Here is a 14,352-nt window from a genome sequence, read left to right as displayed (position 1 = left end):
TGCTGACTTGATAAACCTGTATTTTCCTTCTCTTGCCTCTGCAAAAACATTAAATTCAACTATTTATACAATAAAATACTAAACAATAACTAAATAAATTTCTAAAAGTATAAACTTCTCATACTATAAAAACCTCTTGTTGGTCACTTCCTTAAAAATTACTAGAATAATGCATAATTATACAATTTTAATTAACATTCTAGGGAACATTTGGTGTTTTTATTTGTCTGTTCTGACTTCTGTCATTCTAAACCTTGTTGGACAGTAGATTACAATGTAACTGTGATTCTACAATTAAAAAGAGGACTGCCGGGACTGACTCTTTCCTTTTGGAACTAGTAACATTTTCTTGCTTGCTTGTTTCAAATATTTATAATAATACATAGCGATAAAAGATCTCTTATACTATGACACTTGTCCTTTATCAGTTACACAAATTCTGTTGCTTTTTGAGGTGAAAATCGTTAACATTTTCTTGTAAATATTAACACAGCGTTATTATTAGAGTAATTAATCTATAAGTAGTAACATTGCTTTCAGTTAAATTCTAGTCAGCTAGGAATATACATATTATTAATATACCTAATATTTTTTGTGCACCTGGCTGCCTCACAACCCTCACTTGCCTAACAAGTATAATTGTACCACTCCAATTCTTAATAGTGGGCAAGGCGTTATTTTCCTTCCATATTGCTCCATTTTTAATCAAAAGATATGTTTGGTGATTACGTACCATTTTTATTTTCCAAAATGCCTATGAAAATGTATTGTTTTGCAAACATCAGATGTTCACTTTATGATGAGGATTTCTTCTGATGACACTTCCATTCAGATCATGTTTGTGCAACCAATCATGCAGGAATATCCAGTATACCTTTAGGTTCTTAGTGTCATATGTTTTTTGTTTGTTTTTTTCCTTTGCCTTTCTGGCTAGCATGTGGAAAATTCTATCAGTTTTCCAAATCTTGCCTTGAATTCCAAAGTTCCCTATAATTTAATTAATTAATGACATTTTATACATTGGAAGTTGTGAGCTGTAAGCACTTTGATATGCTAGTAACTCTCCCAATGTCTTTGTAGTCATCAATTAGCTTCATTTTCAAATTCTTTATGATAACCCACTAAGAGTATTATTCAATTCAATTAAATTTAATTCGAGTTTATTTGTATAGCGCCTTTTACAATGGACATTGTCTCAAGGCAGCTTTACAGAACATAAACATAGAACAGAAGATAAACATAAGGAGTAATATAAAGAATTAATATAATAAAAATTCAAAATATATATAGTTCACAGTGTGTGTGTGTATGTATGTATATGTATTTATCCCCCAATGAGCAAGTCTGAGGTGACTCAGGCAGCAGTGGCAAGGAAAAACTCCCTTAGATTGGTAAAGGAAGAAACCTTGAGAGGAACCAGACTCAAATGGGTACCCATCCTCATATGGGTGACACTAGATGGTGTGATTACAAATATAGCAATCAGGCAAGTGTTGTATTGGTGTAAGGATCACGTGGAGTTCAGATCTCCTCTTAGTGTCACAGAGTCCAACTGGAGCTGGTAGATCTGTAGATGTCTCAGGATTCTCACAGAGTCGGCCTCATCTCGTCTGGGTGTCTCGGTGTCATCACCTAGTGATGCCTGACTATCAGTATGAAAAAGAGGAAGCATGTGTTAGCTTTCTCCCTCTTGTGGTGCTCGCTGTCATATGATAGAGGAGAACTGGCTGGTGGGTGGAAATTGGTCAAAACTAAAAAATGCAGAGCAGTCATTGGGGAAAAATGTAACTATACATTTACATCAGCAAAATAGTGTTGTTTTTTTAGTTGTTTGTTATAGCAGTAGTGTTTTGTCAGTAGTCATCAATTAGATTTATTTTCAGATTCTTTTTGACAACACTCCACTGAGGGTATTATGCCATCCTGTGATGCATGACTAGAAGTTGGAAAAAGATGTGGTTGGCAGCTTTAACATGTCTCAGAGGAAGCATTTGTAAGATTTCTCCCTTCTGTGGTGAAAGCTGTCATATGATAGAGGAGAGCTAGTTGGTGTGTGGGAATTGGCCAAGACTAATACAGGGAGAGCAATCAGTAAAGGGAAAAAAAGAATTATACTGTGAACTACTGATGAATATTATTTATTTCTCTCTTTGGAAACCCATCATCATGTTTATTGAATTCTAGCATATCTCCTTCACCACCTTGAAATGTAAAGGGAGAGAAGTATGAATATCATGTGTACAATAAATCCTTTCTATACATTTAAAACCTTGAATATAGGCCCAGAATATAAACTCTTTATGAGAGCATTCACTCTGATAGATGTGTCTCACTATGCTTCTTCATGTGTAATCTTTATTCTGTTTATATGTACATTATTGACATCTTGCATTTTCACCAAGTTAAAGCAATCCATTAGCTCCTGGTGTTGAACAATGTAGTTACCAATGTATATATTCATATAAGACTATTTTTTAAACGTTTGCCGAGCAAGAACGCACTCAAGTGGTAAAGAACTTTCTTTAGTTTATTATCTTGTGGATGAAATGATATAGTACACAGATTAACTTGCAAAAACTTATTCAGTGAACATCTGGTGGTCTGTTGGCTAGCTCGGATATCTGTGAACTTCTGAATATCTTGGTGTTGCTGGAGTTGAAAATAAGGGAACCAGTCAATGAACTTCCAATTCCTTGACACAGTTTACTGTGAAACTCACAGAGAAGTAATAATGAAGGACCTTTGTTGTGTTTGACTGGGAACTTGTGTACTACTGCTGATATTTTACCACCATAATCATATTATTAATGAAATACACTGCATTTACTTCCTATATACAGTTAAAGCCAAACATTTACACATACCTAGATTAAATATATTCATTCTAGGTTTTCACATCTCCGCATATTTCATGATACCAGACATTTATTTTGTCAAGCCAGTTAAAGCATCTAGTTTGTTCACATCATGGGACACACCAGTGAGGTGAAATGAACAAACTAACCCCGCCCCCATGTTGACGTCACCCAGACCCGGAAACAGCAGGGTAATGAATCGGAGACTGTTATGCCTCTGTGATGTGACAGATCACGTTACAACAACGGAAACTTCTCAAGTCTACCACATCGTTTATAGCGGATACATTTTTTCCAGGTTTTTTTTAACTTGAAAAGAATAACGAGTGAATTAAAGGTAACCGTTTACAACGTTTCATTTAAGCTGAGCTCTCCTAAATGATTCTTTAGCTAGTTAGCTTTAGCTGCACTGTAAATACTCACAAGAGTCATTTATCATGACCGTTAAGTCAGGTCACTTTTTACATAGTTTTATTCATTTTTACTTCACATACTCTACTTTTTAAACTCGTACATATTTAATACATATTTAAAGTCACAGACATAAACGCATTAACTGTCGTTTTGGGATAAACTGCAAAAGTTCTTCAGAAAGCAACAAAGAGAAGTTTCCTGAAATATCTAAGCGTTTCCGTAAACAACACTCTACTGAACGTACCGTCTAACTGCTTATAAATGACCTTCTTACTTTCTAACTGCTTATAAATGTTTTTATTTTGTATTAGTGTGTTATTACTGATACGTATATAGCCACAAATGGTCCCACTGTTAAATCTAAATGACCTGGGTCTTTATATGATTAGAGTCTTCTACTGCTACTGCTACTACTACTACTACTACTACTACTACTAATAATAATAATAATAATAATAATAATAATAATGCACAATCATTTATTTTAATGTACAACTGGGTATTTAGTTTTCTGGAGAAATTGTTATATTGGCAATAGCACTGGCAAATCATAGCTTAAAGTTTGAGAAAAAACACTTGTGCCTCATTGTTCATACTGTTTATAATCTTTACATAGTTCATAATCACATCTGCAAGCTTTTTCTTCACAATCTTTGATTTGTGATGTGACTAAGCACCATCTTTTCCTTGCTGACCTTTTTGTTTCTTTGCTGACATGGCCTTTTTTCTGCAGAGGGGATCACACTTCTCTCACAATCCTGTGACAGCAGTCATGCCTCTAAGACTACGTATCTTCTCTCTCAACTGCTGGTGAGCACACATTCATGTATATATATATATATCTTAAAGTTAAAGCTTAACACACAAAGTGTGTGTATGTATACTATATATACATACACACACCTTACATTGCTGCTTTCAATGGAAGATTGGAACATCTTAAAAAGTAATCTCAACTAAGCTGCTTAAGGACAAAATACATGACTGGAAGGAATTTAATTAGCTCTACCTTTTTGACTCCTAATCTGACTACTTCTAGGGTAACCGCTGAATAATTTAGTCAAAGGCAGTATCAGGTTTATCACAGTTTATACTATGCTAGAAGACGAGGTATGGCGTTTTTGATATAACATAATGTGCCATAAAATCTTATTATGCCCAGTCACGTTGCTTCTTTGTTGCTTTGTGTTTCTATGTTTGTGCTTTTGCGGTTTTAGGGGAATTCGTTACCTTAGTAAGCACCGCGCTGAACGATATGTCATGATTGGAGATCTGCTAAGCAAGGAGCAGTATGACGTGGCATTACTGCAGGAGGTGAGATAAACACAAACACAAACAAACACACACACATTCTCATTGGCAGCAGAAAAATCAAAAGTGCAAATGTGCATCAGGATTGATTTCCCTCTGGAACAAAAGGAAAACTAAAACCCTAGAATATCAACTCGCAAGTGAATAGGAACAAAGATCACAAGACAAGGAAAGGTGTCTTGGTATGGAAGCCATTATGAAACATATTGTATTTTTTTTATGGTGCCTTTTCCAAATTACAGAATTTAATACAGCAAATGACAAACCAGCCAGAGACTGGTAGACTGCAGGACCCAATATTTCCATTATCATTGGAGATCACAGATTCTGACAGTACCACAGCCATCCATGGCCAGGACTTCTAGGGAGCAAAACTGACATGCTCTCTGGTTGGTAGGGATTACATTACCCTTTCCCTTGTCAATCACTGCAACACTAGCCAGTTGTGAGTCTCTGTGCGGTTATGAATATGTAAGAGGGTAGATATCACTTTCCTCAGGATGCCTTCAGCTACCTTGTAATGTAGCATGAAGCAGCAGTCCAAATAGATGCAGCAACTGGCTTCCCGTGTCTTGGAGGAAGAAAGAAAAAGGAAGAAGCATTTATTTGTCATATATCAATATCAATGTGAATTGCTTTTCTTCCCATTTCACAGCTTGTTAGAAAGTAGGAGTCAGAGCACAGGGTCAGCTATGACACCAGGTTAAGGTCTTACTCAAGGGCACTACATTGGCAGTGTTGGGTCTTGAGTCTATCATTGATGCATCTGGATGTTTACGCCTCTTGTCAGTGCAGATGCTGTCGGCACTCACAATGGGCCTCATTTGTCTTTTTTATTTCATTTTTATTGCTGTATGGCTCCACTCTGTAGTGCAATTATACTTATTAAAGGTTGTGAAACATCACCCATCTGTCTGTACACAGCAACAAAGTGTTATTGACACTGTAATACTAAAAGGACTTTGCTTCTTACATTGATCAACTTTTAATACTTGCAAGAATGCAGGTCACAAGCAACATATACTCAATAATACATAGTGCATTGTTTGTTAGCCTAGAAGCCTCACTTAGGAGAATTATAATGTTATTAATTTCCTACTTTCTACACTGATTCAATAACAGTAACATACAGATAATGAGTTTGTGTTTCATACTGAGGCATTAGGCAATGCTGCATTTTTTTGGTACACATTTACATTTACAGCATTTGGCAGACGCCCTTATCCACAGCGACGTACAAAGGTGCTTATGTCTCTATCACTGAATGCATGAACTCTGGTTCTCTAGGCTACAGACTTAAGATACCATGAGCCTAAATCACTGTTCAAAGTTTTTTTTTTTTAAATACACACCTACAACAAACATGGAAGAAAATGTTAGTTGAAGTGTTTCCATAAGTCGTATGGTAATAGCCATTGACTCAGCTATCCGGACACCTAGGGAAAGTTTATTCCACCACCTTGGTGCCAGAACAGAAAAGAGTCTTGTAGTATACTTACCTCTTACCCGGAGAGATGGTGGGACCACTCGAGCAGTGCTGGTAGCTCTGAGGGTGCGATGTGCAGTGCGAGGAGTTATGGGGGCTTTGAGGTAAGATGGAGCTGGTCCATTTTTGGCTTTGTAGGCAAGCATCAGTGTTTTGAATCTGATGCATGCAGCTACCGGATGCCAGTGGATGGATTGCAGCGGCGGGGTGTTATGCAAAAACTTAGGCATGTGGAGACTGAACAAGTACCTGAGCTTCCTGTGTGGACAAAAATGGCCAAATCCTTCTAATGTTGTAGAGAAGGAACCGACATGAGCGTTTCACATTAGCAATATGCGAGGAAAAAGACAGATGATCGTCCATGGTTACCCTTAAGGTTGCAAGCTGTGACTGAAGGGGAGATCAGATCGTTATGCAGGGATATTGCAAGATCATGACCTGGGGAGGAATCACCTGGGATGATTAGCTAGGATTGAGCTTCAACTGATGAGCCGTTATCCAACGATGATATATCTGCCAGACAAGCTGAGATCCGAACGGTAGCAGTGGTATCTGAGGGTGAGAAAGAGAAGATAAGTTGTGAATCATCAACATAGCAGTGGTAACAGAACCCGTATGAGGAAATAACTTTACCGAGAGAGTGAATATACACAGAGTAAAGAAGAGGACCAAGTACTGAGCCATGTGGGAGACCATTGAAGATTCTGCGTGGAACACATGTCGCTCCCATGTTACCTGATATGAGCGTCCTTCCAGGTAGGAAGAAAACCATTCCCATGCTGATCAGCAAATCCCAAGATTACTGAGGGTGGACAAGAGAATCTTGTGGTTGACCATATAAAATGCTGCTGATAGGGTGAGGAAGATGAGGACTGATGACAGCATTTAGTTTCTTAGAGACATCCACAAGGGCTGTCTCTGTCAAATATGCTGCTTTAAAGCTAGACTGGTTGGGATCTTGAAGGTTGTTCTGTAATACCGGTTTGTAGTTAAGGATGTCTGATGAATCCAGTGCAGGTTTCTTCAGGATGGGAAAAACCCTTGCTCTCTTGAAGGTAGTTTGTACATTACCAGATGATATGGATTCATTGATGATAGTGGTGATGAAGGGCAGACGTTCTTGCGAGATGGTCTGGAGCATTGTGGAATGGAGTGGAACCAGTGGGCAGGTGGAAGGACTGCAAGGCCGGATGAGTTATAAAATCTGTTCTGCTGCTATGGTTGAGAAATTCGACAACAAAGGAGTAGGGGAATCCTGACTGTGAGATGTAGATGCAGTCGGGGCAGAAGGTCCTGTAGATTTTCTCAATCATCTCATGGTAGAACGAAGCAAAGTCTTCTGCAGTCAGGGAGGATGAAGCAGGTGGAGTCGGGGGGTTGAATAGAGAACAGATGATGTTGTGGAGCTTAAGGGGGCCTTGTGTCGAAGCTTCAAGCTTTTCCTTGTAGAAGGAAGTCTTGGCAGAAGTTATTTCTGATGAGAACTTGGCCAGGAGTGTACGGTAAGAGTCAAGATCTGCATAAAGTTGTGATCTCTTCCACTTCCTCTCAGATGATCTTAGCTTTTTTTACCTGAATAACCTGATAACCTGTTTGCAAGGATGGAGGAATATTGGCTAGAATATTGCTGACCAAGTTCATCTGTTTTTTAAGGAAGTGGTTTAGTCATGTTATTATGGAGAAATAAACTCAGATAATGCAAAAAAAAAAGTTTTTGCTTCTACTTCTGGTCTGTGGTATAGGTTTGGAGTGAAAAAGACTTCTACTTCTTGAAAACGAAGCTTAGCAGCACACTTCCTTATTCCCATTATTTTAAAAGGTAAGTTTTGACCTTTTCATTTATGTATTTATGATTAGTTTACTATTTTATGCTGTGTAAGAGGTAATATTATTTCATGAATACACCCATATGCATTACATTAGCAGTCTTAAAATTCTTTTAAAGTTTTTAAAAAGTTAGAGATTCATTGTGATAAATCAGAAAAAACTTTGTAATTAATGTTATCATACATTCTTATTTGATTTGAACCTCTGCTTCTCAGTGGATTTTTTGGAAGTGGACTGGCGGTCTTTTCCAGGCACAGAATCCATGATGTCTTTCTCTACAAATACTCCTTAAATGGTTACCCCTACATGGTGGGTTCATACTGACTGTTTATTTTTAAAAGACAAATACCAGTTTGGCAGATCCTTTTGATTCGACTGCTGCTGTTAAACCAAAGCATTAATTTAAGCAGTGAATTCTTAAGTTTCTTTTCTATAGAAGCATGGCCATGACAGTAGATCCACCTGCACATGTTTATATTAATGGACTCTTTTAAAATACTAAGTTTTAGCTTCTATAGTAGCAGCTTATTCAAAAGCACTTTTAAGGCAGACCCTACACATAATAGTAAAATGTTAAAAAACTATTAAAACAATTCAAACTTTCTTTAAAGATCTTTTTAATGTATCAGCACTTTGTAAAAGTAAGATGTAAAGATGGTACTTTTCTGCACCAGGAAAGTTGCTGGTGAACTAACAAACTAACCAACCAACTAACTAACTAACTATTCTTTTTTCTTAGGAAAGTCTTTAGGATGGAGGGCCTTGTGTTTCTCTATAACACAACAAGCTGCACTAGTTTGTCTTATTACATTCAAGTTCATCCACTTATTACTTAACTAACTTACAGGAACAGGATTAATGGAGGTTTCACAAATTGTATTGTAACTGTAAACAATCACAGTATGGCAAATTACTCACTCACTCACTCACTCACTCACTCACTCACTCATTCATTCATTCATTCATTCATTTTCTACCGCTTATCCGAACTACCTCGGGTCACGGGGAGCCTGTGCCTATCTCAGGCGTCATTGGGCATCAAGGCAGGATACACCCTGGACGGAGTGCCAACCCATCGCAGGGCACACACACACACTCTCATTCACTCACACAATCACACACTACGGACAATTTTTCCAGAGATGTCAATCAACCTACCATGCATGTCTTTGGACCGGGGGGGAAAACCGGAGTACCCGGAAGAAACCCCCGAGGCTATGGCAAATTAAGATATTGCAAATTACTATTTAGTAAAACAGTTTGGGATGTGATGTTTCACATAAATAATCAAATTTGGGCTGGTTATCACACAACCCTGTCATTGTTTGCATTGCCCAAAGTGTTTAATTCCTTACATAAAGCAGGATTATAAATGTCTAGCTGGGTGGATGAGTGACTTTCAAAGAGTATTTTCTTCTGTTTCAGGCCCATCATGGAGACTGGTTCGGGGGTAAAGCTGTTGGGAAATTACTACTGAATATCAGTGGGTTGATGGTGCATGTCTATGTCACTCATGTAAGTCCAAAATATATATAGTTTTCTTAATTGTGCAGATGCGTGTTCAGTCCTGTATTATATTGCTGTCACTTTCCCCAACAGCTGCATGCTGAGTATTCCAGAGAACAAGATTCCTATCTCTCTCACAGAGTGGTGCAAGCCTGGGAACTCCAAAACTTTATACGGTATTAAACCACTCTCTGTTTTTAGAACAGGGCTGTTAAACTCATTTATGGTTATATGTGAAGTGGGCCAGACCAGAAAAAGTCAGTTTAGTAAACAATTTTACATGAACAAGGTATGTTCTGAATGTACTAGAAGCACAAAACAGACCTACATTTATACTGTTATCATATATACACAGTGGCTTATCTAAGTGTTCACCCTCTTAAATTAAGAATATGTTCTGATTCTTCATAAAATAACCTCTAGGTAAAATCAATACAACTTACAAATAAGACAATGTACGAGTTGTGATTACATCAGTATATACTACCATTACTGTGAAACCACTCAGTTGGTTATTTTATACTTTATATCTATCTATCCTTTAAATGCAATGCTGTCTACATAGCAATTTTATTTTAGCGCATGGATTCTAAGTGCATTTGGTGGGCATGATTATAACCTTTATTTGGCTTGTCCCTGCCTGTTGGTTATATATTTGTCTATCGCAGTGTACCATGCACGTACACATTCAGACTTCGGGACAATTTAGCATTGCCAGTCTACTTATTCGCATGCTTTGAAAAGTGGGATGAAACTGGGGAAGTTGGGATCCCACACAGGGACAACATCACAGTGTACTTATAAACAACAACAATAAAAAAAAGCTATAGCATAACTGTAATGCCTTTAGCTGTGTGTTTTTGAAATCAGAAGTGCGTTCTAACACAAATGCTTCACTATATGTTTAAACACTTTTAATGAAGTTTAAAGTACTGTCTGTATTTCCTCCCACTCAGACACACATGTGCTGGGGCAGATGTGGTGATATTAGGGGGAGATTTGAACATGCATCCTGAAGACCTCGGTGTAAAATTGCTGCGCAGCTACGCTGGACTTCGGGACTGCTTTATTGAGACAGCTAGCTTTGAAGTGAGTACATAAACAGTACTAAAATTGAGTAAAACTCATACACTCCAGTGTATGCAACAAGATGTATTTTCATGACCAGGCAGAGTGTCTTACTGTAGCTGTGTCTCATTTGTTAAGAGTACATAGCGTTTATTTTTCAGGGATGTGAACATGGATTCACCCATATAACAGACAACCCATTCACAAATACTCATGAACTTAGTCCATTCGGAGGAGGAATCCGTATCGACTACATCTTATTCAAGGTGATTGTGTTTGATTTTACTGTTGGACAGATCACATCAAAATTACACCTCCCTTCAATACCTCTTTTTTCAGGGACACTCACTGTACACACTTTTTTTTGCACATGATGTCTACCCACAGCACTGACTCTAGCACACTGCAAATTAGTGAGTCTTGTGCTGGTGTGATTGTTTTGAAGAGTGCAGCTCAGATTGATGCATGCATAATAAACTGACAACTGGGTGTTTTATTATATGAACGCAAAATGAATCTATGTAATTCCAGAAGGAATACTCCTTATGTTTTAAACTTCAGTATAAAGTGATTCATATTAGCGCACACAACATACAAGACATAAAAATTAAAATAGAATCTTGTATATAGTGCTGTATTTGATTTACAGGGATCAGGGAGAGTGGAGGTGAGCTGTAATTCTATGTCTACTACTAAGGGCTTCGTTCCTGGGTATGACTTCCCTTACTCAGACCATGAAGCTCTTAGCACTGAGCTGCTGCTTTGCCCTTTGAAATATGAGAAGGGAGAAACAGACTGCAATGCAGGTAATGAAGATTACTTTTAGAAATTTTTTTTTTTGTTTGTTTAACAGTTCCTCCTTGGTTCTCTTGTTAAACGCTTTCTCTGTTTTCCCTTGTATTGTTATTTAGCCAGTCTTTCTGAGCTGATAAACATTGTGACAGAGGCTCGTACGGAGGTGAAGGTAGGCCTGCACTGTGCTGAGCGCATGCGCCACACGGCTGCACGCACAGGGTTTATGGGCCTGGCCTTGCTGCTGCTGGAGATGGCCATAGCTGCTGTGCCAGTATTCTCGCTCGGAGCTGAAAAGCCTTTCCCCAAAGCTTCTTTCTACCTACTGGGGGCACTGTGCTTTGCCATCCTTCTCTCTGCTCTCTTCCTGTACATTTTTTACAGCATGGAGGTGAAGTCCCTAGAAGGTACAGAGGACCAGATGAGGCTTGCAGTAGGTAGCCTGCAAGAACAACTGAAGGAGCTACCTAAGGTTATAGATGAGGACGATTCTCAAAGGGAGCCTGACGCTGTAGAACCAGAAGACTGAATAACCATGATTCAAGATTCAAAATGTGAACACTTAACTAAATGTCTTGGGCATTTCCCACCTGTGTGCACAAGTTTAAGCTGAACCACACTCCACAGCATTCTGATAGTATCTGCCTCATTTTGGATAGTTACAAATCTGACTGATAGATCTTATTCTCTCTATGCTCCCAATCACACCTCCCAATTTGAGACGCAAGTATCTGCTCCTCATACTGTAGCTACTTTCATTGTCTAATGTTTCTTTCATTTAAGTTTTGTTAACAGACCACCATATGCTTAAACCAGTCTGTAAAGATTAATGTAAAATTGTTTGCGAGACAATTGAAAAGAAATGCAGAAGAAAATCAGAATAATAAATGGAAACATTTGACCAGCAGAAATTATTTATGTAATCACAAATGATCACTGAGGACACGTTCAAAATGGCAGGTGTGAGCGAGTGGCTATTTATCTCTGCTGTCTACTTGTGATTCAATCACACAGGACACATAATGCCAGCTGTGAATGGGGCATATCTCTTACTGACTTGCTTACTTGAGTAGGCTATATATTCTTCACAAAGGGGAGTTATTAGCACCACAGGCCAAAAAGCTTGTGTGTGGAAGTTTTTATTAATAAAACTATGTGTCATAATGATGAGATTGCAGACCAGCATATAACTAATGGATAGACGTCTGTCTCAGGAACTTGATCGGACCAATTATCTTGCTTGGTCACAAATGGAGAAGAACAATAATCAAGAATATCACTGAAAGATAATAGTAACCAAATTGTAAGCAATAACACTGTACTGTATAAGCAAATATATACCACAGCCCTGATTCTCCATTTTGATTAGTCAGAATGGGTTTCTTAATTTCCATTATCACCCTGCTGTTTATTATTTTCCTATAACAGCACACCCCATCATGTTTATCCCTAACACTTCCATGTCACATGAGAAAAATCTTATTTATTGTAGCAAGTAAGGCGTATATTCTTTTTACATTGCCATTATGGGTTTTTATTAATTTAACTAACAACACATTTGATTTATCAGGCCCAGAAGATATATATCTATATTATTTTATTTTATTTTTTTCAGAATGTTTTTTTTTCCTTTACGTAGTTTAATGGCCTGTTAAATTGTTTCTGATTAACACTTGTATTTGATGTTTACACAAACTTTAACAAGTTAGAACTACACATTTGAATTTATGTCTTAAAATAACATTTACACTTAACTCTGTACTGTAATCATTCACTCCGATTTTAATCATTCACTCCCATTTAATCACTTGACCATGTACACCTACCACAACATCACTTTCAATGTAATCGTGTTTGCATACCTCATATATCTCAGTACACATATGGTATTGTCTGCTTTCTGTAAACCCTATATGCATTACATTTTACTCATTCATCTGAGTATGATTTCAGTTGTTTCAACAGATGCAGTTTTTAGATGAAATAAATTATTCTTATTAAAAATGCAAAGCGGATATTTGTCTTTAAATATGTGTATGATTGATGGGTATTACTTGTATACAGTATATTAAAGATGATCTCAAGGGACCATCACAAGGCACATATACTGTATGTTGTCTTTTGTTGAACAGGCATCTCATTCTGGGACACTAGGTTCAACGACTAATTGCAATTAAACACTTACACCACAAGGGTGCAGTCTTACTGTTCAGACTGCTTTTGCTTCAACCCGATTTGAAAACGAATTTAAGGACAGATAAAAAAAACATTGATTAACCCCAAATACGACAGACATGTATGATATTATGTTTTATTACTGTCAAATTGTCTACTCAAGGCCTCATACTGAGTAGTCTGATGAGTAGAATCCCCAGATCTCAACCTAAATAAACACCAATGAGAGATTTTGGTGTTTTAGAAAGCACTTTCTTTCACTATGAATAAAAAAATACCAAAAAGATATTTTGTTAAACTGTCTTGGTGAGTTTGGAGTGTACAGAACTTTACTAAGATACTTTATGTTGTTCTATTTGTCCATTCAATTGTCACCCACCTATATGTGCATAAGGAATTATAAAGCCCGATTGTGACTAAATTAGCAGTGATATCTTCTTTCCCACGCCTCATCTCACATTTCCTTATACTGTGAATGTGTAATGAACATGTTGTAACATGGAGGCTTGTATCACTAACGCGCCATTAGCTCATAGGACCACGCCCGAGTGCGCGCCCTGAGCCGCACCCTTACACTAGCAGTGTATTAGAACACAGTCCGACGTGCTGCTATTGTTGTGGCGCACTATTGAGTGCTGTAGTGTTCGGATTTGGACACGACCCCGGTCCTGCCCATGGGTGCGGCGGATCTTTCTGGATGTTTATCACCGGGATTTTCTTTTCTGTAAACCAAGCCCAGGCCTGTCTAGTGAGAAACGTACTGAGAAAATAAGCCCTTTTTTTTTTTTTTTTTACATTTAAATATCCTTCATTTTCAAAACACAAGCATCATAATGATAGTTATTTGCAACACCCACGAAATAAAAGTGACCCTTTACCAAAAAAAGAGAATCACGTATTTTTGCACCTTAATTATTT

General features: G+C 37.7%; 1 protein-coding gene across 1 annotated transcript; it reads left to right on the top strand.

Moving 5' to 3' along the window:
- Positions 1 to 3,045: 3,045 nt before the first annotated feature.
- smpd2b (sphingomyelin phosphodiesterase 2b) lies at positions 3,046 to 13,269 on the top strand. The gene is made up of 11 exons (XM_060868282.1): positions 3,046 to 3,192; positions 4,003 to 4,079; positions 4,487 to 4,583; positions 7,809 to 7,885; positions 8,109 to 8,202; positions 9,319 to 9,408; positions 9,493 to 9,575; positions 10,356 to 10,488; positions 10,629 to 10,733; positions 11,117 to 11,273; positions 11,379 to 13,269. The coding sequence occupies exons 2-11, from the start codon at positions 4,042 to 4,044 to the stop codon at positions 11,786 to 11,788; spliced, it is 1,284 nt and encodes a 427-aa protein (XP_060724265.1). The 5' UTR covers positions 3,046 to 3,192; positions 4,003 to 4,041; the 3' UTR covers positions 11,789 to 13,269.
- The last annotated feature ends 1,083 nt before the right edge of the window (positions 13,270 to 14,352 follow it).

Source organism: Tachysurus vachellii, chromosome 4 (genome assembly GCF_030014155.1).
Source record: "Tachysurus vachellii isolate PV-2020 chromosome 4, HZAU_Pvac_v1, whole genome shotgun sequence".
Lineage (NCBI taxonomy): Eukaryota > Metazoa > Chordata > Actinopteri > Siluriformes > Bagridae > Tachysurus > Tachysurus vachellii.
Note: the sequence above shows the minus strand (reverse complement) of the source record. Positions and strands in the feature narration are given on the sequence as shown.

What these genes read in the sequence shown, in the direction of transcription:
- smpd2b (XM_060868282.1), top strand. Translation starts at nt 4,042, where the DNA reads ATGCCTCTAAGACTACGTATCTTCTCTCTCAACTGCTG. An exon ending in TGCATGTCTATGTCACTCAT is followed by an intron (nt 9,409 to 9,492) that starts GTAAGTCCAAAA and finishes TTTCCCCAACAG; the next exon opens with CTGCATGCTGAGTATTCCAG. An exon ending in TTGAGACAGCTAGCTTTGAA is followed by an intron (nt 10,489 to 10,628) that starts GTGAGTACATAA and finishes TTTATTTTTCAG; the next exon opens with GGATGTGAACATGGATTCAC.